The 27,920-nt window shown below is 36.4% G+C and overlaps 1 protein-coding gene across 3 annotated transcripts in view; it reads right to left on the bottom strand.

Moving 5' to 3' along the window:
* LOC140158514 (arrestin domain-containing protein 3-like) overlaps window positions 1-24,836 on the bottom strand; it is a 73,023-nt gene extending 48,187 nt beyond the window's left edge. For all 3 annotated transcript variants that reach the window (XM_072181632.1, XM_072181634.1, XM_072181633.1), the window contains exons 1-2: window positions 24,441-24,836; window positions 15,835-15,943 (exon numbers count right to left, since the gene is read on the bottom strand). In XM_072181632.1, the coding sequence (XP_072037733.1) occupies window positions 15,835-15,943; window positions 24,441-24,713 (382 nt within the window). In that variant the 5' untranslated portion in view covers window positions 24,714-24,836. The remainder of the gene's footprint in view (window positions 1-15,834; window positions 15,944-24,440) is intronic.
* Between the last annotated feature and the right edge of the window lie 3,084 nt (window positions 24,837-27,920).

The following is a 27,920-nucleotide window of genomic DNA, read 5'->3' as shown; positions in this document are numbered from 1 at the left end:
CCCTGCGACTTTTAGTCTCTCACTTGGTAGCCTCCCACTAAGCACCAAAGATACAGGTAGTGATTAGGTATTTTACATGCTAATCCATGCAGTTTCAATGTGTGAAATTTGCATTTACTGTGAAGTAATTGAGCATCAAGGAATGCCAACAGAATGTCAATTACTAGCATAGCACTGTCAGGGTGTAGACGTGTAGACGGTATTTCACTGGTCAAAATTTTGACAGCTACATGTTACATTAAAAGTGGAATTATTTTGCAATTGGTTTTGAACCCCATTTCAATTTCAAATGTTTTATCTTAAATTTGGCTAATTTCAAATTTTCCACATAAACAAACAAATGTGCACATTTTAAAATTTTGTGCAAGTTAGAGCACGAAAGGCATTGGTAATTAAATGATTTCTGCTTTTCAAGATTTAAGGAACAAACTTAATGAAAGAAACTAGTTTTATTGGAGAGGGAGAAGGTTTAATTCTATACACTTCAAAACCATTGAATGATATTTTGACCCAATTCCAATTTCATGTGTGAGGGTGTCAGCCTTGTAACAAAACTAAACATGCCTTCTTCAATGTTTTCTGCCGGGGAGGGTCTTCAAAATATATTGTACGGGGATATGCCACACAGACTTTCAGATGCTGATTTTCTCTATACCTACTTTTTGCCGTTTTTGCTACCCATCAGTACACCAATTTTCAACAAAAAGCACCTAAAATATCACCCAAATTTGTCCTAATTGGGCAATTTTAAGGCCATGTTTGTCTTCACTGACAACCCACCCACCGATATATCAAAATCGCTGAAAGGGTACCCCAAAAACGTGGCACATCCCTGTATACCTTCAACCAGGAAAAGACTCCCTCCCGCGTTTTCTGTTCTCATATGATCAAACTCACAATGCCTACAGTCTCTGTCAGTCTGAGTACCAAAGGTGAAGGCCCAAGATGCAAGGTACATACTACCACTGCAACATCACTGCAACATCATGTCAGGATGTCTATTAATAGTAGTTGTACATCTATAAGTATAATACATCAGTGTAAATCAGTGTACATGTCTATATGGAATGCAAGATATTTTGTCACTATATGGAAGATACAGGTATCCTCATTGTGGAGGATGACACGTATCATATATCAAGCATGCCATGTCAGTGCAATAAAGCTTTATGTGCAATGACTGATTTAGTTGTTGAATTTGTGAATCTGATAGATCAACTTGACTTTCATTATGTACAGATATGGCAATATTTTCTGTAGGTTAATCTCCATTTTTAGCAAAATTATTCACTGAAAACTCATGATGTATGATTGGACAGACAACCAAAGGGAGAAAGAGAGAGAGATAGGGGGAGAGAGACAGACAGACACTGACAAACAGACTGATGGAGGAGAGAGGGAACATTTAGATGTGATAAAGAGATGCAAGAGCAAAGTGAGAGGGGAAGAAAGAGGAAAGAGAGATAATTCAACAAGGTAGTAGGTACAAGTACAACTATTTTGAATAGGAGAATGGAAAAGCATAAAAATAGACAGAAAGTCTGAGGTGAAGGCGATGGAGATATAGGGAGATAGATAGACCCTGTTTACACAGAGAAAGTCAATTTAAATTATAACATCAAATTCAGATTGTGACCAAAGATTAGTATTTGTTTGTTGACGGGTGTTCATACGGTAGTCCACTTCAAAACCAATTGTGATTTTGACTTTTGCACCATTTGCTTATATGCTCCAAATGACCATTTAATAGTGATCTTGATTTTAATTGTGTGTTTGTTTACGCTGGAAAGGTCGAGTTTGAATTCGATAAAAGGTCGTCATTAGAAGTGGACTTCAAAATTCAAAACACAATGACTATGTTTACACACAAATAAATTCCAGTTCATATTCGACTAAAGTAGATTTCAGGGTCTGTGTAAACAGTGTCATAGATGTTTCACACGGAATGTCTGGAATTTTCAGAAATAAAGTGAGGAAAAAGAAAGAAAAGTGATAGACAAAGCAAGAAATAAAGAATGAGAGAAAGAAAAAGAGGGTTAGCAGTGAGAAATAGAGAATGAGAAAAAAAATGAGAGGGTTACCGAGCGAGAGAGAATGCAAGAGAGAATGCAAGAGAGCTAGCGAGAGACAAGCGAGTTCATTGCAATCAGGTCAATATATTTCCTATAGTCATATTGTTGTCTTCATCTAGGGCGATATACACTACTTCCTTCCTTGATTTCCTGCTTCATGATTTAATAACAACAATACTGCTTTCCTACATTGTATCAATAAAGATATGAATCTGTACAATCCAACCCCTGGTACAGTGGTAGTGCTATAAAAGCTACAATTTGTCTTATGGTATGCATGTTTTAAATGCCTTTCTCAAAAGGTGGTGTTGTGGGAGCAGGTCACAGCTATATTCTTGTTGCTGTTTATAATGTAATGCTGAATTTTGATACAACACAGGGATAAAGACTAGATAGAAAATGTGACGTTGAAGTGGAGTGTTTAAACAAAAAGTGTTAAAACACTTTTTGTGCACTTCCAAGCTAGCGCAAAATTTATAACATGCAAAAAGGTGTATTTTTAATTGTATGTAGATCTAGATTTGAAAGCTCAAAATTATGAATTAAAAATCAAGCAGAATGGTTCAAAGTGGACAAATTGCGAACAATTCCACTTTTATACTAGTGTGCTGGACTTGCATGCCCTACATGTATGATCAAACGAAGAGTTCTGATGCAAAACTCAATAAACACCATTTTCAAACTTGCGTTAAGGCTACCAACATCTGCCCTAATGCTAGCGTCGCGATAAAAATTGACATCCTACTTTCAAAAATCCAATTTATATTTTTGAAAATATGATCAAAAACAGCACAAATCAAAAACAAAATGGATACATATATCGATTTTTGCATGTGAAGTCTTCGAATGTGATGTGACATAGCGCTGGAAAAGATGTGAAAATTAAATTTGAAATATGTCCAAAACAAGAATGTTATACTTCTGTTTTGTTTCAGTATCATTACCTCTCTTCTTGTTTCATGGTCATTATTAACTGGCTTCATTTTACCTCAGAAACCTATGAATCCATTTTGATGCAGTTTTATATTCCTCTTGTGTGTCATTTTGTAAATTAAGAATTAGCGCATATCAGCTAATGATTGAAAAGGGTTGTCATTTTAATATTAAGCCTGAAGATAGGATTTGTAAGTTATGTGATAGTAATGATGTTGAAGATGAGTTTCACTTTGTTATAAAATGTTCTTTTTACAATGACTTGTAAGATTGCTTGATAATTTTAGAAGCATCCATGACTTTGACCATGTTGACAGTCTATCTGATAGAGATATCTTTATACTTATAATATTATGAGTGTAGGACTATGATACCATTCATCAGGTTATTCAGTTTGTAAACTCATCTTTTGATAAACATATTATGCATGATATTTAATCATTTTGTTATAGTTTAATTATTATTTACTTTTACTTATTTGTATCAGTTACAATGTATTTGATCATATCGTATTGTAAGATGCATATCAAATAAATAAATCTTGAATCTTGTACTGTTTACATACAATGCGTTAATCAATTATACCTGAAAGAACTCAACATTTGACTCATTTTGCTTGATCGCATTAATAATTATACCAAAGATAAATCAAGACATTATGATCATATCATGAATGCTTGCTTACATCAATTACCCTATCACACATGGTCAATCAAATTCAGCTTGCTATTTGTATCCTTGATGTCCATGATGTGGAAATGATTTTATAATTTCTTTGCCATTTCACTTGATATGATTTCTGTACTTTGGGGTTAATTTTGGGGTTAATTTGATTTTGATTGTGATAAAAAACGATCGGCAGAATATAATATAAATATTTTATAATCAGAAAGGCGAGTGGAAAGATGCATGAGAGAGACGAAGACAGTTAATAAAGGATGAGACAGAGAATCAGAAAGGTTAAGCAAAGAGACAGACAAAGATAGACAAAGAAAGAAGGTCAAAGAGGAAGACAGAGAAAGAAAAGAAAGGAGAGAAGAAATAAAAAGAAAGAAAGGGATCAGAAAAAAGAGATAGGAATAGAGCATAGTGCATGCCTATTCTTAATTGATTTACCATCAAAGGGAGAGCTATATTAAGATGACAATAAATCCAGCTGATACTACAGCTTTTTCTTCCCACTTAGTCGCAATGTCTAAATTAAAATCAAAATACCTTAATTCCATGGCAACTATAATTCACAAATTGTAATAATCCTTTCGTTACCTCAACTGAGCATTTTGTTCCAAATCTTACCAGTTAAGCAAATACCATCTTTATAAAGATTATGTTGGTGACAATTAAATTACACAAAAATGAAATGTAAACCTTTTGAAATTTTGTGAATTTTACATGCATGCAAAATTAAGCACTATCAAGTCCCCTCTGACATTTAACACTTGCAGACCATTTTGAATACAACATTATCTTTCCATTTGTGCACACTGAGCATTTCAAAAGGAAAGCAGGTAAATCAAAATAAGAGAAAATGAGACTTAGTTAAAAGTGACACTGGTATGTGAGAGTCAAGGGTGTGAATAACACACATATTTATGGACACACATATTAGAAGATTAATGGAACAAGATCATTAAGACATTAAAGTGCTGATTATGTTCTAATTAGGATTTATCTCATTTGATTTGAACACATGCCTTGTTGCATGTCTATGATGGATGAGTGTATAGGAGGGGTAGCGCAAGCACAGAAATGCAAAGGGTCCAATTTAATTTTTCTGGACCCTTTGGTACCTGCAAAACCAATATTTAAGCATTCCAATGAGAATTTAAGGAGTCCATTTGTCCGAAATTCTAAACTTTAGAACTGGTCAAATATTCCAGTGAAATTATCAGTGTTGTTGGCTATGGCGATTCAGAAGATTTACTGATCTTTTTATTTTTCTATTTTTAATCGACGATTCTTATACTGATTTATGCCTCCGTGCATTGTAAAATTAAAGAGTCCATACAGTTTTTATCGGACCCTTTGGTCACTTTCAACTTGTGATTTAAGGAGTCCAAAATGGCCAAAATAAAAAAATAAGGAGTCCCTGCATGGACACGTAGACTCCTTAATTATGCAACTCCTGGAGAGAAGTGAGAAGTGAGATGGAGTGAAAGAACTTACTGTATTGAGGGGAATTGGGAAGAAAATGACAAAAAGGGATAGACAGCAAAACAAGTATACAAATTTTCATCAAGATGTGCACATTTCATGGGAGCTAAGCAGCCTCAAATCTCTTGTGTTCGCTCAATACAGTGGCGTAAACATGTGCACTTAAAGACACCGCATAGATGCACATGCGAAACAGCTGCCTCAACGCGTTGACGTCACTGCCACATCAGGGGAAAATTGTATACAATTACATTGAAAGGTAGAGAATAAGAAACTGAAAGAAGAGGGAAAAAGAATAAACATAAGAAGGGAGATAGAGGATACAAAGAATGAGATAGAGAGGGGAGAAGAGAGAGAGACTGTAAACACACACACACACCCACACACAGAGAGAGAGGGTAGAGAGAGGGGTAGAGACAAAGGTAGTAACGGGGGATAGAGGAAGAAGACAAAATAGAAAATGAGCAACTGCTAATGGAAAGAGACAGAGCGAGAGCGTGAGGAAAGTAAGAGAGACATGAAAAAACATATAGTGATATGTATTTTCAACAATGCTGGAAAGCAGTGCTATGAAAACATAAAAGTCAAGGGTGCTTTCGCTTTCTTTTTTTCTGTCTTCTTACTTTTTACTTTTGCAAATTTTCACAACAGACCCAACCGGCCCTGAACAGTAAAATGTTATCTTGAATGTACATTGCTAAACTAATAAAACATGATCAGCTTCAATTTTATTCATCTCATTGTAATTGTAAATCCACTTTTGTAGGACTGGCAGCTGTACATCCCTGTATTATGTATGTGCTTATCATATTACCTTTTTGGTCCAAGTTTTCAATACCATGACAAGATAATACAAATCTCACAGCCCCGCAGCCAAATCTATACACGCTAAAATTACATAATTGTTGTGGTGTGCATTTCTACGAAGTTGAATGTCCCCTATGGTGATTAATATTGTCAACAACAGCAGGAGTAGAGTAAAAACAGCTTCTTTCAGTAATATTTTACATAAAAGCTACACCTCATAGCTCATCATTGGCAAATCTAAACATCTCAAAAAAAGTAACTAACCCCCCTTAAATAATGGCCATTAATCAAAAAGGGGGCTATTGTATTGCAAATCTGTAAAATGTGTTGGAAGCAGAATTTATTTCTGCGCATTTTGACACCTCATTTGATACGATAACCCAGAAAACAATAAAACACCGGTCAATTTAATGTAGTAAGGTCCAGATTTGAAAGTTGCACTTACATACAAATTTTTACAATACAAAAACACTCAGATATCATTACACAGATTTCCTTCCATTACACTGAATGCAAAATCAATAGAATTTACTGCATCTTTCAAATCTTGGACTACATTGATTTAAATGTACGCTGTGACGTCAATATTTAGTCAATTGCTACAAATGAGGTGTCAAAATGTGCAGCAATAAATTCTGCTTCCAACGCATTTGATAGATTTGTAATACAATTACCCGTTTTTGAATAATGGTCATTATTAAAGGGGGGGTCAGTTACTTTTTTTGAGATGTTTATGAAGCATACACCAAATTACATAAGAACAGCAGTGACAGAGAGGATTTCTTACACTTCCCACAATGCATTTCTTCCCTGTACTGATTTTGCTGTTCAGTACAACATGGATCAATACGCGGATTTAGGGTTTCTCTACAGGAAGTCAATTTGTGCCGAAATTCCTTCCCACAATGCAATATGTGTATTGCATAACAAAGAATATTGATTAACCTCCGAACTGTATCTATTGTTATGCAAAACGATTATAGCACTGTGGGATGGAATTTCGGCACAAATTGACTTCCTGTAGAGAAGCCCTAAATCCGTGTATAGTGACAAAAATACCTCAACTAACAGAGCTCATCCAGATCTTGCAACTGAGGTATTTCTTCTTGCTATTGACTAATGTTTCCCTGAAAAGCAAATCAGTACAGGGAAGAAATGTATGTGAATTGCAAGATATCATATCTGAGCAGTGTACATCTTCTGTGAGGTTAAGCATCACGGTATTCCTGCTATCGTAGATGCGGCTAAAAATAGCTGAAGATGAGTAGGTAACTGCTAAGTATCTTTATATAACAGTGCATGTTCAAAGGTTCAGCCCAAGGCAGCATCTCCCTACACTCAATTACATGAGCACAAAACTTCACTCTATCACAGACGATCTCAACTTGCAGGAGACTAAATGAAGTGTCGCAAGTCATTTTGTTGAGTGCAGACACCATCATACACAGTGTAAGGGGAGGAGGGGGGGGGGTTCTTAGAGGTACATAGATTGAATTGTCAAAGTTAATCTCTCATGAAGTGTATAAAATGTATTACAGTTTCTATTCATTTGTTTTTGCCATTCTGTCACCCAATGGCCCTGTCGTCCTTTTTGCAGCCATACACTGGTAAATAATTATAATATACAGGCACAAGAATGGCTTTTTTGAAAACTGCCTGAAAAAAACGTGGGAATTTGGCCTTATAGGCCCAAAACAGACTGAAAAAAATGCATAAATTTGGACAACAAAACTGCCTGAATGTAGGCATAACTGTTCCCATTTACCCATTTCTGTGCTTTGATCAATTTGTTGGTGGTTAGGCATGGTATTTCACACATAAATCTCTGCTTGTAACTGGAAGGTTGTTCATAATACTACACCCTAATCCGGGATCCTAAAACTGTCTACTGTAGATAGCTGCATTTTTAGAAATATATCTTCTAAGAAATAAGAATACCTAAATCATCCAGGTGGGAAGAAGACAATCAGCCAGTTACTGCTGCCTGATGATGGTAACTGATCATTACCACAAATATTTGCCAGGTAAATGAAAAATGTCCTTCATTAGTTTCTGTTAAAAGTTTCAAAACTACTTTTGTTTATTCAACTACTCAAACATATGAGCCTTCACTGCTGCAATATAGGCACATCTGATTTAGATAAGGTATAGACTATAATTGACCTTGCTCTAAACGTAGAAAAAATGAGATGAATTCAAAATAGAAACCAATATCCTCAAAACTCTTGATAAGTGGGTAAAACATTTGTAACTATATCATTACCATGTACCAATCATGTAAACATATAGGCAAGAACAAATAAACACCTTTTGATTATACCAAAAGACCATTAGGCTGCATAACTCATCCATATACATGTATGAACTAGACATTCTTTTTAAGGTTTTTTTTTCACTTCTACAGTGTTTGATTCTGACTGTAGCCGGCATGCATAGCTAGATGCATAAACAGATGAAGAACTTCCAACTGCCAAGTAGGCAATTTAGTTAAGTGTCTTTACTAACTCACATGTGATATCTGCAAACATAAATGTATACATGTACCTGCCATGGTATTTAGGTGTCTATTGAGCCACTCGTACACATTTTAAACTGTACTCAACAAAGAAAAAACCTGATTTCTCACATTTTGTATTTTGTCCAGTACTGCCTGTCAAAATACAATCAGGTGTTTTTGTTTTGTTTTTGTTGTTGTTGTTTTTTTGGCCCATGGCATCCTATATTATTGTAACTAGTTTTATTTAATGAAACCGAAGGTGGGTCAAAATAATATAGATGTTTTTTTGAGAGCATAGGAGATAGGTAATCTACATTTTAATCCTCCATCCCCAAGGAAACTAGTTTATTTTCCCTGGTTTGTTTACAATGTCTTCAACCTTGTGGACTGTTCCCTTTGAATTAGACCACTTCCAAAAGCAATAGTGATTTGGCCGGGGGATTTGGAGGGAAATTTATCTTCATGTGATCATAAAATACCCTTTTGTCATATAATTTAAAATGTTCTGTACTATTTTATAAAAGAAATTATTATTCTGTATTATGTTTACATGTATTTTGAATGGATGAAATAAAACTGAAACTGAAACATCAAAAATTGTGAGAAATAGTTCAGCCTTTAAACTTTCTGCTAAGGAGGCACATATCTTGTCACTTCCCATGGCAACACATCAAATAATTACCATAATGTTGCCAAAATCACAAGAAAATTTAAAATAAAGAGCAAAGAATTGTGCAGAGAGGCTTTTATAAATAATGTCATTCAATCCTGATCGCAATAGCATCAGAAAAAAATCCAATTATATTTTAATTCACTTTACTTGCTCATTGCTCCACACGCATGAAACCTCGGGATGAAACGTGTGAAAAGAGTTAAACATACATTATTATATCATCAAACGTTTATTGAAAATTTGTATTGATTTTACACTCCCCTCATATGCAGGAATAAATATCATGGATCTGGCAAACCAATATTGTCATTGATTGCGTCTGCCCCTATCTGACTCAACATAACGTATCGCACCTCCGTACCTTTGGGTGTATCGTCATGACTTCTCCCAAGCTTATCCAACATTTTCTGTGCTAACCACACTAAATATAGACCACACTAATTGCTGAAACTGGGGCACTATTATCCCATAGTAATATCTACTGCTGATGTCAATGCCAATATTCTCTCCTCATGCGTCTATCAATAAACCTAATTAATTCATGCGTATAAATTTACCTGATCAGTAAACTGTATTTTCATTTTATATGATCGTATAGCAATACTTGCGATCAAATATGTCTGAATGTTCAATTATTATATCATATCATTACATAACAGCTCTGGTTTTGCAAGAGTTAAACAATCAGACCGTGTCTCTGCTCAGATTCTCTCGAGGCTACGAGAGAAATGAATGATTACTGAATGCTTACCCTCTGGAATTTGGTTTGAAACCTGATAAAAAAAGAAATACACAAATGTGAAGGACAATTTTCTTCATGCATTGATCTCCCGAAGTCTCAAGTTTATTTTGCATGCTATATTTAGTTTCATATGTCTTTTTATAAAATGCTTTGTATAAGCTCCAGTGTATAGAATCCTCATGTGTTTTTTGTATAATTCACCTTTGAATGTTTGAAAGTTTAAAATTATGAGTTAAAGGAAGTATAACGAAGCCTTCATCATCCAAATCCTCCCACAACCACAGTGATTGTTTTCATCAAAGGGTCATATAAACCTTTAAATTGTTTAGTAATTATTTGTGTAAATGTTACATTTGAATAGGTGACATACAAACATGTTGTATTGTAACCTCACCTCAAGAACAACAAGATCAGAAAATGTGTTCATTTTGACATTTCATATGCAGCATTAGCAATCAAATAAATGAGCTGTATTAGGTTTTCTTTTTGGGTTTTTGTATCTCATTGCCACATTTGAGGCAAGGTTTGTGGCAAAGATAAAGTAGTATTAAACTTGTTGAGCTTTTCAGGTTTTTAAATACAAAATGCCTTTATATAAAGCTGGTGAGAAATTTCGAAGTTATATTTTTGGTTCATTAAATGTAACAAAAACAAAAATAGTGTAACCCACTCATACATAACACAGCTCTAGAAACCATAGGTTTGAATCCTTGCAATCATTTTATCAAGTACTGCACTTGACCTTGGCTGCCTCCCTCCACCCAGGTGAAATGGGAAGCTGTTAGGGATTAATCACAATAAGTGCAGCAAGGTTGAAGAACCTACAGTGATATAATAATAAAATAAAATGATTGTTATAACCTAATGGCAGCGGAGTAATTGTCCTGAAGTGTGCTGAGACTAATCAGGTGTATGAAACTATAAATAACCAACTCTGTAATTTTCTATGGGGAATATCTACTAAAACTGTAATTTTTGATGGCAAATTACTGCCTACAAAATGGCCTCTAACAGTAATAAAAACCTAATTTTCAAAACAATGATGTACTGCCCTGGCCCGGTGTCCTGGGATGCTTATTAGATAAAATACAGTACAATTCTTAACCTCTAAATGCTGAGTTAACAAAGCATAATACGTAGCTGGATAAAAAATAAATCCAGCTTTAAAAACGTCTGCATAGGCAAGATGAAATTAAAATGATGGTTTCCCGTATGCATGAAGACAGCGTCTTGTTTGGGTCATTAGCATTGCTACTGCTGATGTAGTGTTGACCTGATTTGTTCAGCAGGCAGGTACTGGGTGTGTGTGCGTGCAATTACTATCTGATACTATCAATACGTCTCAATCTAGGACGCCAGTTTAATACAGGTCTACAACGTTATCACAGAGAAAAAGAGAGACAGAGAGAGAGAGAGCTCTGTAAGATATAGGAAATAATCCCTGGCCATGAAGAATTTTGGCAAAAAAATGCACTTTTTCTAGTTTCTCTTATTTTAATAAAAATGGTCTCAGATTGCTCCATCTGCAAAACCATTTAAAAAAAGAATAGTTTGCCATATCTCAGGTCAAAATCCATTGAGCCCTGTTGACCTTGACCTATTTTATGATGTTACTTATGTAACAAAACATCCAAAACAATGCAATTCATTTTTGCCAAAGGAACAATTTGAGACCGACTGGATGAAAATTGGAGCATTTTTTAATTGTAGACATCTGAGGACCCCAAAATTTGACCTGTGACCTTTTTGCCTACAACCAGGGACAGGCGATTTGCGTCGAAAAAAATAGCAAATTGTGCGGAGATTGCACAGAACTTTTTTTCAGTGCAAATCATGTATCCCTGCCCATAGAAAAAAATAGCCAATTGCGCAGAGATTGCGCGGAAAAAAAATTCCACGCAAATCGCTGGTCCCTGCCTATACCTCAAGAACTGTATGTCGGAGATGTGTCAAACTATACTTTTTCTGAATCCTCATGATGAAAGCAATACATTGATACAACCAAGATTTGACCAACTTCTAAATTTCACCTCTTGCATAAGCAGCCTTTTCGGATTTTTGCAAATTAGGCACTTTTTCACTATTTTTGGGGGACTTTTGATGTGCTATTTAATATGCTTAAATCTTAAATGAATGGTGATTAATGGATTCTGTTGTTATTAGTGGTAGCTTAAACCCTTATTTTTCATAATTTGACTTAATTTGAATGGCCTAAATCCAAGTCTAAAGCCTTCTATTGTCTACATCATGTGAAGCGAGTGCAGCGATCAGAACATTTTGCTCCTGTTATCAAACACCTTACACCTTATCAGAGTATAATATTGAAAAGGTGCCCAAAAATATGTGCCAAAAATGTCAAAACCAATGTCACTAACAGCAAATTCACATGATGCATATCAAATAAACATCAGAATGAACTTACCATTCCCAATTGTACGCTAATAAAATGAATAATTTATGATAAATTCAATTAATATTTTATTTTTGGCATTAATGTGTCTGACAAATTCAATGCCATTACAAACCCACTCATTTCAATTACACTTTTTACAGGTACATGTATGACTTTGCATAATTTCATATTTATCAGGATTCCTAGTTCATAGTAAATTTGGCTTAACTGTATCTTGATATTTTTAGCTGTTTCCTGGATATTTTAACTGTGAGTGTGACATATATATCTGGATATTTGAGCTATAGAGCTGAATATTTATATAGCATTTTTCGAGATGTTTGTTTTTACCATTTGTTTCATTTTGCAGTTTGCATCAGCTATAACTTTTGGTCAAAATATTACACACACTTCTGTAGTGTAACCGCAAAAAGCATTAAATTAAATAAGGATCCTAAGGGCTCATATTGAAATCCCCTTCCACGTTCTCACACAGAAAGAAGGCAGGATTCCCCTCACTAAGCGCGCGCCTCAGGAAAGCTCGGTCATAAAACGGATGGATTATATGCATCAGTGATACACCCTGCCCAGGATTTTAACAAAAGAAAGCTAGCACAGGAAAGCTGCAGGATGGCGCACACCTTCCTGTGTAAGGGAATTTCAATATGAGCCCTAACACATTCTAACAACGTAGCAAAGTGATGAGTTGCAAATATTAGTTCCAGTATTAGATTTAATTTACAAAATAACATTCTAACATTGCTTTTAATTAACTCTGCTTTTGTACAATAATAAAGTAACCTCTGAAATGCACAGGTAAAACACTCCTGCTTCACAACACGAGGTTTATAATCTTTGAGTTATCACATTTGCAGGAAAGGTCTTTAAACTATAAATGGCACTGGATATATAAGACCATGTTGGCTAATAATAGCTTCTAATGTAATGAAGGGATGCCATTGCCAATGTTGCCAAGGTAAGGTTTCCCCACCACAATCAGGCGTTAGCATGCTATTTCACTATGTTATGCGAGTATACATTCTTGAAACCAAATGGGAAGAAGGTAGAATTGTGAGTTTCCAGGGAAAGTGTTCATTGTCCTCCTACACAAATGTTGGTCATGGAAATACACACAGTAGGGCCCTACATTACACATCATTGTTGTGCTAGCATCCAGGAGGAGGATGGGAGCCTTGTCAATCCGGGGGCACATCAAAAATTTGGGTATGTTCCCTGGAATTTTGAGGTGGTGGGTCTTTGGGAGCTGACAGCGTACCAGTAAAAGGGGGTCTTTTGGAGCTGCGAACATGGACTTTTGCAGCTGCGAACAGTCAAAATCAAGGGTCTTTCTTGGCTTTCTGGTTGAAAATCACCTGAAAAAACCTTTTAGAGCTGAAAATATCAAAATCAAGGGTCTTTCGGAGCTCTATTTTGGTCAAATAGAGGGGGTCTTTCGGAGCTGCGAAATCCAAAAAAGGGGTCTTTCAGGGGGAACATACCCGTATGGTCATTTGTGTTAAGTGCCCACCACCCCCAGTCCCCACCCCAACCCCCGGCTTGAATCATACCAATCATGACACCTGCCTCTCCAGGAGACCTGGGCCACTCAACTTTGGAAGTGATGGGTATATGTCAATACCTCCCTTTTTAAAGTCAAACTTATTTCTTATTTCCGCAAATTTGTATTGTGAATTTTGCAAATTTGGGAAAAATAGAATTTTTGGCACTAGGCTACCCAATGAGCCTCAAAAAAACATAACAACAGGTCTAACATGCAATGAAGTATAGCACTAGCAGTGTCTTGTGAAGATTGTTTTTGCCCCATCTGATACTTCACTTGTCTCCTTCCTTCTGTTTGTTTGGTTGTTTGTTTGTTTGTTTACTTTAGTTTGAATGTTGTTTATGTTGTTGAATGTTGGCCAACACACATTATTGATGAATAGTCTAGCAACACTGCACAGCCTGTCTATATCATTTAGTATTTCACTACAAAGCAGTGGCCTCTGATTCAATTTGATATCTACTACACTGCATCCATTTCAATTAATTATATACCCAGAAAGAAACACTCAATTCAATGAGAAAGCCAGGGATATTGTACTGTCCGTTTCTGGTCCATATTACAGTCAGGATTTTTATGGGTCACATGCAGATTTTTAAAATGGTACATTTGTATGGTGTACAAGGATATCCAGCATTTATATCTTTTTGGGTGCTTTATTTGTGAAGCTAAATGAGTCTGATGTCGATTAAAATCAAAATTCAGTTTTTGATTTTAATGCATGAGCCATTTTCAGAGTTTCATTTTGCTGAAAACCACATAATAATTAGACTTTTAAACCGTTCTAGAGATATGGCCATTTTAGTGTTGCTCAGAACAGTAAAATGTAAGTTGTATACTATTATTGGCTATATCTCAAAATCAATATTCCTGACATCCGACTCATTTTGCTTGATCACATCACATTTTGTGCCGGATAGGGAGAGGTACTTCAGTTTGGCTTCGGTAGAGAGTTGCTGTTGAGAATCTGAAAGGATATTCATCACTATACATCAATACATTAAAGTCAAAATTTTGCACAAATTTAACAAAAAGTTGTTAGTTTTTATAACCTTTCCCCAAAATTAAAAAAAAAAAAGATGCATCCATACACCAAAATTTGCGTGAAAAGGGGTCATTGACAGGGGCGAGCCAGCTTTTTTGGTCAGGGGTGGCAAAATAAAATATCGGGGGCACAGACAAAAAAAAATTCAGTTGCATCATACAATTCATAGAGACTGTATGTCTTCGAACTTCAAAAAAGGCTTTAATGGGAAGAGGTGCGTGCATACTCTGCGTAGCACGCAAAAATTTGGTATTTACACTATTTTTGCCCATTATCAGGATGGTAATGGCTTTATCTTTACAATGTGCGCATGTAGCATGCAAAAATTTTGTATTTTACATTATTTTGGCCCATGATCGGGCTGAATTTCGGTAGAAAAGGGGCTCTTTGCACCTTTTCTTTTCCTTTGCCCTCCTGATTTTCTCTTTCATTTTTTGTCAGAGGGGCACTTTTTTCTTTCATTTTTTGCTACGCTACTGGTCATTGATATACCAAAAGACCATATGACCCCATGTGTTTGTCCAAGCAAATCCTTGTATGGTCATTTGTACTGAGTACCCCTTCCCCCAGATTTTGGGGAAAAGTGGACCATTTTAGTGTGAGGGCCCAATTAAGTACAACAAAACAAAATAAGTTAATATTTACGCCCGAGCCAAATCCGGCACTTCAAGGCTCAAGCACTGATACCATTGCAAAGGCATAGGAAAATGGGTGTTTGGTCAGCTCTCAAGCATGTACATGTTAGCACTACTTTCAGGCTCTGTTGCTTTTATATACTACACGCTCGAAAAACATCTCGTGCCACGCACACGTTTGTGCGTAGTCGCTAAGCTTGACATGTGTTTGTCTCCCTTCTGGCTCCCGAATAAATAAAGTTGAGAACCACTGGTCTGGGTATGCCAATCATACATGGGAACTAAACCAAATCCAAGATTATCTCTTGGGACATTTTGCTAACCTTTTCCAAATAAGACCTGCTTCATGTAAAAGTATTCTTCCTCTGCATCATAGTATTTTGTATAGGAGCCTGTCTGATGACCACCACCTCTTGATTCACTCCAATGGACCTGCAAAGAATACATAAAAGAAGACAGTAAAGATAAGGCCTGTTTCATGTGAAATATTCCTCCTGTGCATCATAGTATTCAGCCTTTGCACGGATCCGTCATCTTGCTACCAAAACGAGGTCCTCCCTGCAAATGCATGCACAAAAAGTACATTTTTGTTTCTTGCACTTTTCTAGAAATGTGCCAGTTGCAAAGCGTGCGTGGCAACTAATTGACAGGCGAACGCACATGCAACATGCACTTTGTGGGTAGAATCTCGTTTTGAGATGACCATGTGATTGACGAATAGGAGCCTATCTGGTGATCACCACTCTTGATTCACTCCAATAGACCTACAAAGCAGTGGCGCAGCTTCATAAGGGTGGGGGCACTTTTCTCCAGTCCCAATCCATTTGAAAAGTGAGAAATCTCATATAAAATTGTGCCCCAATCAGGCCCATGCAGTTCCCCCCATCATGGTCGGTGCCCCCCTCTCCAATAGAGGCTGTCAGCCTTTCGCCATCTTGTGGGTACAAATGCTACGCGTGTTCATGCGCCGGACACTACGCGCAGGGGCGAGCTTGCCACGCCAGCAGCTGCTAGCTGTTATCATGCGTCATCACGCATGGAGATCGAACAACCATCGCTGCGTGTATCCACAAGATGGCGGCATATGACGTCACACTGACGGCCTCTATAGGATGACTCATGCGGCACCACTGCTACAAAGAGGAAGAAGATACATGATTTTCCAAATGAATTCACATGGGCATGCAATACTATGTGTAACCCCCCCCCCCCAACACACCCCATAAATACATCACACAGTAAAACATGCCCTACAAATACTAACACATTAAAACACCCTGAAATCATACAGCGTGTTTATACTGAGCGTACGGCTTTTTGACCCGCTATTTTCCGGGCACAAAATACCGATCATAATCCGCCACCGTTACCCAGCTTGTTTCTACTGAGACCAGAAAGCCGTGTCTCGCATTTATGCACGGCATTTTTTTCCTGTAAACCGAAGTACGGAAAACAGATTTGACGGTTAATTATATCCTAAATTTAAATGTCTCACGGATGGCAGCTCATGGCATATGACCTACAATCACAATTTAGTATTTTCGTAAAATCCAAATTGCATTAATTTACCAGTGGATCTAGTAATTGGCTATTATGATAATTAATTTACAGCTCATATATAACCAACTCATTAATTATAAAGATATAACCAACTCATTAACTAGGGGGCCTATAAAGAAGTAGGCCTAGACTAAGTAAAGTCATATCCATTTTACTTCATCAAGTTCATGCGAGTCACACATGTGTCCAGTGTATATAATATCGGAAAGAAGGAACCTACTAGCCTACATCATAGCCTAGGCCTAAGCTAGACTATACAAGTAGAATATAAATCGCGTTATTTTTGCAACACGCATGACCTCGACCCGGCAACCGATGACACGGCTCGTTTCTCCTGCGCAGATTACACGCTTTGATTCGGCATGATCCACCTCAAGAGGTGGATCACGAAAGGCGAGCACATGACCCGCATGACACGGCAACCGACATTACCCCAAGTCGTTTCTACTGGGCTCGTTACCCGCACGGCACGGCACGGAACGGCATGGCCCGAATTTTACCCTCAGTAGAAACACGCAGATAGACATAGACCTTATTTTACCTGATGACACCATGTTGATATTGGCTAAATATAGGCTGTATTTTAGCTTGAAAGGGTGACTATCCTTTCTTCACTTTTTTTTGTTACCCTGACTATAGTTCGTACTTTGAAAAGTGAACTTCAATGCATACATTGCGAAAATTCTTACCACCAGCAGCAATCATTTTTTGAGATTGCTGTATTTTTCTGATCATGTAGTTCAGCGGTATTTGAAAAACGAAGGGGTAAATGACATGATGCACTAGCTTAACTACCTTGTCTGACACGGGGTCTGACATCAACCCATCCTAGAGTTAAAACTGACACACGTGTTTGAGTTCCATTCACTTGCTGTGGATACACTTAGTAATAGCATGTCAATCACATGACTTACATAATTACATAGTAACTTTTACGTCCTCCTTTCAAAGTGTTTACAAAAGCACCCCTACACACACCCTCACGTACAAGCAGACATAACACAATACCTTCATATATTTCTGAATAGAAATCAGATTAACATATAAAAGCACATGATAGACAAATCGATGAGAATTTATTTTGGGATTGAGCTTTAGCCTGGGGCTCAGCGAGGGAGGTGGGCAAACGATATCATATCATAACTTGAATGGATCAAATGGGTCACTAAAGGTCTGCTTATTATGTTACATGCTGTGTGTGGTGATGTGCTGGCTGACACAACGATGAATGCTTTAAATATAAATATGTAGCCGTTGCATCCGATACAGTACAGATGTCAGACCTATGATCAAGATTTTTCTTTTAACTTGGATTGGAAGGCCAATTTCAAGAACCAGTACCGTACACTAATATTAGACAAATCTGCAGCCCTTGTATCCATTTTATGTGTGGCTTCCAAGTTCCAACCATAGCACCAATCTGGCTTGAAATGTGGGGGGGGACAATGAAATGTGGGGGGAGGTCATATATATCATTTTATACTGGCATTGTGTTCAGTGTGTACATAGGCTATTTACTTTTCAAATCTTGTGACAAATAGTGCTTGCTGATGCTTGTATAAGGTATTATAGACAAATTATTAGAATGCATGTGCACCAGTAGAAATGGCCCAGGCTGAATAAAATAAATAAACATATGAATGAATATTTTATTCCCTGGATTATTTTTGTTGGGACAAAATAATGATATAGTTTGACGCTTTGAAATACAGTTATGTTAATCATAATAAAGTTACAAAGTTAAAAAATAATATCGAAATATTGTAAAATCAAACTTTTCCCCTCATCAGTTGTATCAAAACAACATATTGAGGAAATTGATATGACAGATTTTTAAACTTTGATATGGAAAGATACCCCAGCCCTGTTGTCTCACCAGAGAAGATGAGCAGAAGTCTTTCTATCTGATGATTAAAAAAAACTCTAGATGATTACGAAAATGTTTTAAATAACTATTATCTACAAAAGTTTTATAACAATGTTTTATATAAAATGTTAACATAAAACATCTTCTGTTATGATGTGAAGGGTTAATATAAAAACAGGGAAAATCTGTTCCAACTGACCAGCAGAGAACGAAGGATAAGCAATAGATAAGATTACAATCAGGGAAAAATATGATACAACCTCCAATGGGGAATAACAAACGATAAACGTATAAAGTTAAAGACTCTTTTAATTTTGTTTATACGTTTTGTGTTATTCCCCCATTGGAAATCTATGTTAACTTTGTTTATACGTTTTGTGTTATTCCCCCATTGGAAATCGATGTTGTGTCATATTTTCCCTGTTTTTAATTACTTACTCATTCTTTCATTTCTCTTGACAATTTTTCATTTACCCGCCCTATTCCTTTTAAAGGAATTTTTATTACTGTTACAAGGGCTGCTTACAGCACATTCTATAAAACATACCCCTTGTGCCCATTTTCGACCATTCCCAATTTATGATAAAATTTTATCAAATATACCATATTTGTTCTATTGACCGCCCATGCCCCTATAACTAGTGCCCACCCATGACTTTACAACAAGCAAACTGTGATATTATTAACAGCCCATGGATGCAAATCTGGATGGTCTGAAACATTGACACACTGAAAATGATGGATGAATATTTTGGACCATTTTTTACATTACACAAAATTGATCAGAACAATTTGATGTAAAAAATAAGCGCCCACCCAAAATGACTTTGTTATGTGCCCTGGGCGGTTGATGTAACAAATATGGTACATGTACATGTACTATCATGGGGCCACATAGCCCCTGTGAGTTTTGGGTTTGATCGCATGGCATGTATTATGTGGGTGTGTGGTGTGCAGGGGTGTGTGGGGGTGCATGGTCTGCGGCATGTGCATGGGGGTAGTAGGTGTATGCAACTGGGAGAGAGTGTGAGGTATGTTTATTGAAATAAAATTATTGCACAGTAGTAAAAGTAGCATCAGAACTTGGAAGGTTTGCAGGAATTTAACCTTTTGATATGACAGACAACAACTTGTTGCACCTGACACCTCCAGGCTAGCATTTTCTGAATTATTGTAGCACAAAACAACACAAGACAGAACATTCACCTTAAAAAACTGGTTTGTTCAGGTTAGGCCTAAATGTAAAACTGAAACTTTGCCATTAAACAATATGAGTGATTGTGATCATTTGAAACTAAAACCAGGGAGACAACGCTACAAAGTAAACATTGAATTGTGACATGTGCTCACTTTAGTAGACTCAAGTGTAAATTTGTATGAGTGTACTTGATAAAACCTGGGGATAACAATACCATCTTGTGTGCTTTTGATTACAGACATTTAAAGAAAATGTCCTTGAATAATATGACCTTGAACGTGGCACACTTTTCATCATGTTCCTTTTACACTTTGGGAGACCATTCCATGTTCTAGTAATTTCTACATATTGTAGTTGTACCTTGGCCAGGTGCCATGTAGTATGCTTCAAACATGTGAAATCACACACGCTAGATCACATGTATGTATCGACAAACTTTTTTAACACCAATTTTCAGAAAGTGAAGAAAATTTATACAGTATATACCTATATATGCAAGTAATTGGGCTTATAAAAATGATGTACGATGTAAATTTGTGGATAATTCATACCCTCAGAAACATTCAAAAGACAGTGTATCTGAAACCAAAATAAGTATTCCTTGAATTAAGGTTACCGTATTCATTCCAATAAGTGCCCAAAATAACAAAGTCATTTTGTGTGAGTGTTTATTTTTTACCTCCAGGTTTACCTATTTTTTTTGTGAGGGGCATTTATTAGAGTCAAATTTACGTACGTTATAAAAGGGTCCCGAGACATTTTAGTAGCTTTTCTGATGTAGAAAATGTATTGCAAGTTTACACATGATGTGTAGTCCTCCAGCTATTTCACTGTATCAACGTCTATCTGTCACTTCAACATTAATGGTACCCTTTAGCAAATTGAAAATACCCTGGGTGGGCGCTTATTGGGGCATGGAATGAATACGGTACTTGGATTATCTGACCAAATACATTTGTATATGGCACAAGAGGCACGTTTTTTTTAAAACAATTTCATAGGGGCGCTGAATTAGGTTCAATGAAAAGACAAATAAATCAACCTGCCATATTTACTGCAAAAATGAGTTGGCTAGAAGGGACGGGTACAATGGTGCCCGGCCCCCAACTCAACACAAAAGTTGGCAACCATGAGAGTTACCAAATCTTTCAAAGACCCCCTTTGCAATGATTTTTCATCAAATTTACCCCCCTTTTTCATGCAAAATCGAGGACAAAATTTGGGGACAAACAACCCTTTTTTGTGGTTTTCAATGACTAGAATTTCAAACACCCCTTTTCAATGAATAGAATTTCAAACACCCCTTTTCAATGACTAGAATTTCAAACACCCCTTTTCAATGAATAGAATTTCAAACACCCCTTTTCAATGACACTAAATATTGACATAAAATTACCGGATTTTCCCAAATACCCCTTATCCAAATTTCACGGACAGTAAAAATTAAATACCCTTCTATTTTGCTGATTTCATGGTCAAATTTCGCGGACAAATTCGCAGTCCTCGCTACTGGTAAATAAATTACCCCTTTTCCGCGCTATTTGGCTGTATGGTTGCCAACCTTTGTGTTGAGTTGGGGGGGGCGGGCAATGGTGGGAGAAATGCACAAAGAGGGGGATAAAGAGAGCTGGGGAGGGAACCTGATAGAGCAATATATGTTTATAAATTACGTGTGGGGTGTGTGTGTGGGGGTGTATGAGAGAGATCAAGATGGGCAGAGAGCGAGATGGGGCAAGAGAAGAGAAGAGAGAAAAGAAGGGAAGGGAAAAGAGGGATGAGAGCCAATATTAATGAGGGAAGAGCTCATAAATGACAACCACAAGGAAGAGAAAAGAGAGACTGGAGAGAGTATAGAAAGTAATTGAGACTTTGTGCAACTTATTAAGGCATGAAGCCAGGGTGTCCAAAATGGTCAAAAATACCTTATTCTTCAAAATCAGGGTGATCACTTCCTATTCACTCCATTATAAAAATCAGAATTATAGGGTGTCCAAATTGAAAACAGGGCGTCCAAATGAAATGACACCTGGACACCCCTCTGGCTAATGCCTTGCTCCTACATGTATTTTTAAAATGCAAAAATTGTAATTTTTAAAACAAAATTGGTTCCTCAGTATCAGCTAACAGTATGCAGAAGAAATGTTGGCCATACTTGACATGCCAAAATATTTAGTAAATTAGTAGTTCCACTTGTACACCCTCACCTCCATACAAATTCAACCTCATGTACATGTATATTGAGTCGAGCCAACAAACATGAGATTTGTAATAGGTTTTTTTTTGGTCAATGTTGGATTGACGTTGGACCAACATCCAAGAGCGTTGGGCGCCTAGCCAAAATCATGATGTACCAACATCAAAAATCAATGTTGGGCCAAATTAAGGTACCAAAAGTCAAAATGGAGTTGGCCCACAATTGGCCAATGTACATGTTGCTATCTGGCTGGGATCAGTTGTATTGTCAGTTGAAGCGGAGCACTTTTTGCAACAATCAAAAAGATGTTTTATGACTTTTAAAAGATGATGAATAACATTAACAATCACACAATATTCGGGTATGTATGGTATATGAACGTTTTAACATGGGGTGCAGATCGGATATCATGATGCCCTCAATTCTGTTATTTTTCAATTAAATGATCGAGTGTCTTAACTTCTTGCTTGTAATGTCACAAATTAGCCAGAAACATAATGGCCCAGTTGTTCCTTCCTCATCATAGGGCCATGAACGCGGTACCATTTCAAAACAGGGCACCCTGAACTCATGTCACGGAGATGACGTCGCACTAACGGCTTCTATTTATAGGAAGAATTCAAAACACGGTGACAATAACACGGGCGATAACGGTCACAAATCTGGTTACATCCTTAAATGTGCTCAAAATTTATGAACATGCACCAAAAAGTGACCAAATATGTGTTGTTTTTAAAGTCTCATTAAAACACATTTTGAGTTTTTGTAAATACCTGATAGGATTGTACATATGTCTAGCATTCCACTGAACTCATTTGGCTTTATCATGGGGTATAGCCAGGGTTCAATTCAGTCAATTTTTTTTGCATAGCTGTTTGTGCAATGCAAAACACATGTTTGTATAGCAGTTTCCAAATTTTGCATAGCAGTTATTTTGCTATGCAAAAAAAGAAAAATGAGAAGAAGAAAAGAGAATGAGCAAATACCGACTGCGTGATGTTTTTGATTTTCGGGGAATTCCAGATCAACCAGATGTGTTTTGAGGTAAATGCGACGTGTCGCGGAATTTGGCTCGCAAATAGCGGTGCATTGGGGGACTTTTAAGGCAAATGCGACGTGAAATTTAGCTCAATTTTATGTATAGCACTTTTAGCGATGCATTTTGGAAAAGTGCATAGCAGTTGATGGAAATTGAATCGCAAAATGCGATGCGATACCATCGAATTCGACCACTGGGTATAGCAGTTCTTGGAATTAAAAAAGATAAAAAAATCGATTTAAATTTTTTAAATCGGATTTAAATCAAATAAATTGATTTTTTTGTTGTTGATTTTTTAAGTATAGGCCTACAAATGATTTCTGAAAATGATAAGAAAATTTTCCATTTTCATTGCAATTTGAAGCTCGATGGAAGAAGTCAATTATTATTATATGACATGGCAAGTTACATCATCAATCAAAATGACTCCCATATTCTAAAGGCAAAATATAGAGGAATGTTTGTCAGAGGATTGTTTGTCTCAGTGACTCAAAGCTATTGAAAAATCCCAACTGCACACATTTTTGGTTAGCTATAATGGTAATTGGGAATTCCCAAAATATGCAACATTTTAGGATGAAATATGCAAGATGCTGGACTTGGAAAATCCCACATGAAAAAATCTTTGTCATTTTTTTAATATTGAAAATCTGTGGTAATTTTAAGAACAAATAAACAAGGCCTATTCTTCATTGGTACTGGTAGCACTTATCTTATTGTAAACATCATATATATGTTGCGAGAAGATTAAAAATGCTTTCTGAATGATTAAATATTAAAATACAAGTTTAAAACATAATAAAAGCCAATAATTGAAAATTCCCAATACTCCCGCGCCCCCGGATATGGTAAGCATCAGTGTGCGGAGCATTCAATGGAAATCGTAGTGACGGAGGTGTGACTATGACTGTAAGTACCTCGGGCTATAAAATTATTATAGTATGATAAAACACTTAAAGTTGTTGCACTAACATCAATGACAGTGCAATGACAGTGTGAAAATGCAAACATTTTTATTAGCTTTTATTTTTAATAAATGAGTGTCGAGTACGATTTATTTTTTTACCATACCTTTGCAAGTCCTCTCATGTAGACACGAATCCCTCTCATTTTCATGTCTCCCCGTAACTCCACCACGACATGACCCGATACATATTCACCAGCAGAGTACACAGTTTTGTTGTTATCAAGTATAATGTGAAAATCCTTTAATTTGACCATATTGCCTGCAATATTATCGTTGGCAATGGCAGCAGCACTATCTCTATTCCGACGACTGGAGTCAGACTGCTGCCGTCGTCGTCGATTCGGATCCTGATATCTATAACGAGGTATAAACAACATCCAGAGGCCTGCCCCTTACTTGTTGTTTACCCAATCTGCTGCATTTTCTTTGCGAAATCACAGCTAGAAAAGGTAGAATACAACGACGATTTGGACATTCCAGAGGAAAATAGCGAAAGCTGTCATCATTACCTTGTTATTACAATTTGACCTTTGACATTGGGTGTAGCATCAGCCCCCGTGTGTGAACAATGTACACGTGTGTATGGCATTATTGTGGGCAGATATGTAAATTGGAGATGAGGTTATAGGATCCGTCAATTGATTGATTGGATGGATGGCGCCCTGATCATGGGTTTCGTGCAGGACAGCTGGTGCAGGGCTCTTGAACGAAATAGATTGATGTTTTTCTTTTGTTTTTCTTTATTCCCTGTGCTTGGAACTGGTAAAGGGAGAAAAGAAAAATAGATTGATGTTTTTAGAATTGCGATAGTGCAGCTATCTATTCAAGTGTTGCGATATTTTCTTTTGCTAGGCATGATAATTTATCCACGTCGTGTTTTTCTATCTATTGAAGATAACTCAAATGCATGTTGTCATTTTTGTCTCAAAGAGATAGCTTATTAATTCAGAACCGTGTTAGTGGTGCTATCTACTGAAGACAAAGACATTTCCAGTATGATGGTCAAAAATAAACATTTTAAAAGCAAGCACTAAATAAACATGTTTAAAGCAAGTCTTCAATGCTTGAAATTTTATTTGGATCTCCAGTAGATATAGGGTAGGTGCAGGTAATATGGGACAGCAGGTAATATGGGACACCTGTTTTCATTTTAACAAAAAGTAGCTTAGAGAAGGTAAACACTTTAAGTTGATTTGTTAAGTGTTTAGAGACATCAATTGTGCTTCTAGAAATGCAGTTTTGGAGTCTGTGTATCAAACTCTTGGAAATCAATGCCAAAAAGAGTGAAATTGCCCAAAAAATTATGTCGTTTTTTTGGCCTGATATAAAATCAATGACGTCACATTTTATGATTGTGTATCCAAAAACTCTGGTACTGAGGGGGCATTTGTCATTTTTTATGATCTTTAGGTGATGGGTGAAGCTTATCAGCAGGTCAAATTCCACTGACAAGTGGCACTTTCCTTTTATAAATGATTATTTTCTCTGATTTTCAACTGAATGGGTGCAGGTAATATGGGACACATAGGAAATTGTGAGCATTGTCAATGCGAAAAGCAAAACTATTTAGAAAATTGAATTTTCTTGTAGAAATTTGCATTTAACATTCAAAATCATGTAACAAAAATGTTTTTAGAACAAAAGAGTGATTTTCTGAACTTTTTGATTTTCACCATAGAGATAACACAGTGTCCCATATTACCTGCACATGCAGGTAATATGGGACACTTGACGATGACGTCATTTTGACGTCATAGCGTCCAAACAAACATAAAAACAAGGTAACATTGCCTGTTTTATTAATCTTAAAGGACAGGTTGTTCATCATAACAATCTCTTGTGGGCATATCTTCTTTAGTTTTTATGCAAATAAGCTAAACGTCCTTAATGGTCCCATATTACCTGCAGGTACCCTATATAGCACCAAGCATGTGTAGCAGGCCTAATTCTAAATATCAATCTATCTCGTTCAGAAAACAAAAATGACAACATAGGCCTGCATTTTATTTCTGCTATCTTCAGTAGATAAGAAACAAAGAAAACATATGAATTTAAAATTAAACCAAAACAAAATGTCGCAACATTTGAAATTTTAATTTGATCTTCAGAAGATAGCACACCAGTAACATGATTCTATAAAAATCGCTTTATCTCGTTCAGCAGATAAAAATGACAACATAGGCCTGCATTTTATTTCAGCTATCTTCAGTAGATAAGAAAGAAAACATATGAATTTAAAATTAAACCAAAACAAAATGTCGCAACATTTGAAATTTTAATTTGATTCTCAGTAGATATAGGCCTAGCACCAGTAGGCCTAATTCGATTCGAAAATATCACTCTATCTCGCGCACGGGACAATGACAACATAGGCCTGCATTTTATTTCAGCTGTATACCTATTCAGTAGATAGAACAAAAAACTACATGAGTTTAAAATTATAATCAAAAGAAAATGTCGCAACATTTGAAATTTTAATTTGATCTTCAGAAGATAGCACACCAGTAACATGATTCTATAAAAATCGCTTTATCTCGTTCAGCAGATAATAATGACAACCAACGGGCATTTAAATTTGAGCTATCTGCAGTTGATAGCAAAACTACGCAAATTCAACAAAAACCAACTGACATAAAACTGATAGAGAAATGCAAAGGCTTTATTTCAAAGTTTGTTTCAGCGTCGCACGGTATTCGGTTCTTGAGATATTTCAATTTTAATATTACCCATGTAAATCAATGCAGGAGCTTTATAGACACCGGCACCAGAATCGAGTAAATTACGGCATGTCTCGCCACAATTTCTTTTGAGTATGGTAAATTCGTGTTTTTACTATTACTACTGACGGTTGCTTCATTAAATTGATGGTGTAATTTTGGTCTCCAGTAGTTTATCTACTGAAGATCAAGTTAAAATATTCAAGCATCAGTTAAAATATTCATGCAGTTAGGTCTGCAGACTGAGTGGTGGACATTATTTTTTTTTTTTTTTACGAGAACGTCATGAGCGTAACGGATGCGCGGATAACGCGTGCAGCGTCAAATTATCGCGTTTTTTACGCAATCGCGCGCGACATTCGATCTATCATCTTCAGTAGAATAGCAAAACCATGGTGAGAAACAAGTTAACACTGAAAAACTTTTATTCACACTGACTTTTTCACAGTCAGAGTATTACTAATCAAAAGTTGCGCAACACGGTATTTTGTTTATTTCAATCAAGATATTTTTGATCATGAAACGTGTTTTAAAATGAGTTTTCCCGTTATAATAAATTCGTGCGCATTTGCTATCTACCGAAAATAGCTCAAATTTAATGCATTTTGTTATTCTTATCTCTTGAACGAAATAGATTGATGTTTTTAGAATTATGATAGTGGCGCTATCTATTCAAGATCAAAGCAAAATTTCTAAGTGTTGCGATATTTTCTTTTTGCTAGGCATGATAATGATCCACGTCGTGCTTTTCTATCTACTGAAGATAACTCAAAATTAATGCATGTTGTCATTTTTGTCTCAAAGAGATAGCTTATTAATTCAGGACCGTGTTAGTGGTGCTATCTACTGAAGACAAAGACATTTCCA

The sequence above is a fragment of the Amphiura filiformis genome, chromosome 8 (assembly GCF_039555335.1).
Source record: "Amphiura filiformis chromosome 8, Afil_fr2py, whole genome shotgun sequence".
Taxonomy (NCBI): Eukaryota; Metazoa; Echinodermata; class Ophiuroidea; order Amphilepidida; family Amphiuridae; genus Amphiura; species Amphiura filiformis.
The sequence above is the reverse complement of the archived record's forward strand: the minus strand, read 5'-3'. Positions and strand labels throughout refer to the sequence as shown.